The sequence below is a fragment of the Diabrotica virgifera genome, chromosome 9, assembly GCF_917563875.1.
Source record: "Diabrotica virgifera virgifera chromosome 9, PGI_DIABVI_V3a".
Classification (NCBI taxonomy): domain Eukaryota; kingdom Metazoa; phylum Arthropoda; class Insecta; order Coleoptera; family Chrysomelidae; genus Diabrotica; species Diabrotica virgifera.
The window spans coordinates 88,778,695-88,781,079 of NC_065451.1; the positions used below are offsets into that span (position 1 = coordinate 88,778,695).

The 2,385-nt window shown below is 28.3% G+C and overlaps 1 protein-coding gene across 1 annotated transcript; it reads left to right on the forward strand.

Moving 5' to 3' along the window:
* The first annotated feature begins 319 nt into the window (after positions 1–319).
* On the forward strand, positions 320–1,540 carry LOC126891089 (uncharacterized). Its single transcript, XM_050660267.1, has one exon. It carries the CDS (start codon positions 320–322, stop codon positions 1,538–1,540), a length of 1,221 nt encoding a protein of 406 aa, XP_050516224.1.
* The last annotated feature ends 845 nt before the right edge of the window (positions 1,541–2,385 follow it).

The following is a 2,385-nucleotide window of genomic DNA, read 5'->3' on the forward strand; positions in this document are numbered from 1 at the left end:
AATGGGTATAAAATAGTTGAGCAACCTTTGACCATCTTGTATTATCCTGTAAGCAATAAGACGATAAACAACATAACTGTACGAGTTTTAGATCAATAAGGAAATTTAGTTAATTTTAATAAAGAAACAATTACTGTTCGACTACATCTTAGAAAAATTGAGTAAAAATGGTTTGGCAGTTTCATCAAAGTAATTATCCAAAATATTCCTATAAAAGACGTTACCGCAGTAAAAAAATTAGTAAAAGAATAACATCTAAGCTGTTAACATCAGAGAATCGTAAATTTTTGAAATTACTTGGTTATCAAGTTTTAGTATAATGGAAATCTTGCACGTCTTGGGTCAACCCTTTAGTGATACAACTATTGAGGCTTATCAGTATCACACTTATCAACCATATACATCAAATTTAAACTATAATGATGAAATCAGAATAAATATTCAAGATCTAGATGCTTATACTTTACCATGTAACAGTTACATAATATGTATATTATACATAGAAGGAAAAATGTTAACTGATGACAATAAAGTTCCTACAAAATTTCAATTTATTAATAACGGTATTTCATATTTATTTAGAGAATTGAGGTATGAGTTAAATGGTGTTACAATTGATTCCGTACGAAATATTGGTTTAATTTCAACTTTGAAAAACTACTTGTCGCTTAATGAAAATCAGAGTAAACTCTTACAAAATGCTGGTGGGTTTCCAAAAGAAGATAAGTTGAAGATTGATACGCATGGTAATTTTAATGTATGCATACCATTAAAAATTTGGTCTGGCTTCTTTGAAGATTTTCAAAAAATTATCATTAATATGAGACAGGAATTAGTCTTGATACGAGAAAAAGATGATATTGATGCTATTATCGCTACAGATGAAACAGAAAAACCAAAAATTGAAATTAATAAACTTTATTGGAATGTACCTCATATTTTACCTAATATTAGCGAACAATTGCGGCTAAACAAAATAGTTCGTAGTAATACGGAACTACCTATAAAATTTAGAAGTTGGGAATTAATTGAATATCCCACTTTAAATAATTCGACACGTCATACTTGGCCAGTAAAAACAACTACAAAATTAGAAAGTCCTCGGCATATTGTAGTAGCTTTCCATGATGGTCGAAAAGGAAAAATGCTGAAAGATATGAGTAAATTTGATCACTGCAATTTAACAAATATTCGTATGTTCCTTAATTCTGAACGATATCCTTATCAAGATCTCAACTTAGACTTTGACAGTAACCGTTTTGCAACATTGTATGAGATGTTTGCTAATTTCCAAGAATCTTATTATCACCTTCAAACTAATCAACCAATATTTAATCCAGAGGAATTTAAAAATAATGCCCCTATAGTTCATACTGACTGTTCAAGACAAAAAGAAATTATTCAAAGTGGTTCTGTTGTTCTGAGAATAGAGTTTGAAACCAGTAAATCTGTGGGAAATAATGTTTCCGCATATTGTCTAATATTACATGAAAAAGAATTCTCTTACAATCCTTTAACCAAAATTGTAAGACAACAGTAAAAGGGTTGCATCTTATTCAGGATATCAGTTGTTACCATGAAGCTAGTAATAGACGTTCAAGGATTTAAAATAGAAAATAATAAATTTATAGTTAAAGAACTAGCTGCTTTCAATGGAACACAAATTTGCCATTACGTGTTTAAGTCTCCGTTTCCGATTAGAATGTTATCTCCCGATTTACAGAGACAGGCAACTTGGTTAACAAGAAATCATCACTGTATTGATTGGAATTTTGGTTCGACACCCCTTTATCATTTTGCAAATATTATAAAAGATATTACAAGAAACGCCGATGCAGTTTACGTCAAAGGTTTGGAAAAGAAAAATTATTTAAAAAAATACATTGCTGTTCCTTTATACGAATTGGATGAACAACCATCATTAGAAGTGAAGGAACCTGCTTGTTTTTATCATAATAGTGAAAAATGTATTTGTGCTTTATCTAATGTATTTTGGTTGTATGATACTTTTTTAATGCAAAAATAAAAATATATTATATTATTTTTTGTTTTATTTCTTAATTATAAACAAAACAGTCAATTAGTATTACAATAATTTATTAAAACAACAATTACATGGTGTATGGTTTACTTAAGTGCAGTTTACTAAAAGATTTAAACATTATTTGTTTATCTTCAAATTGTTTTATTTTTTCCTTTAATTCCTCGATTTTTTTCATAAATTCCTCCAATTTTAATGATATGTTGTTTTGAAATGAAAACTACAAAATAAAATATATTATTTATTAATTAAATCTACATGTAATTACAGTATCTACTCCTTCATCTTCAGTAGGTAGAACATCTTTTAGGTCATTTAAAAAATCAGTCAGCCCTAGATTTTTA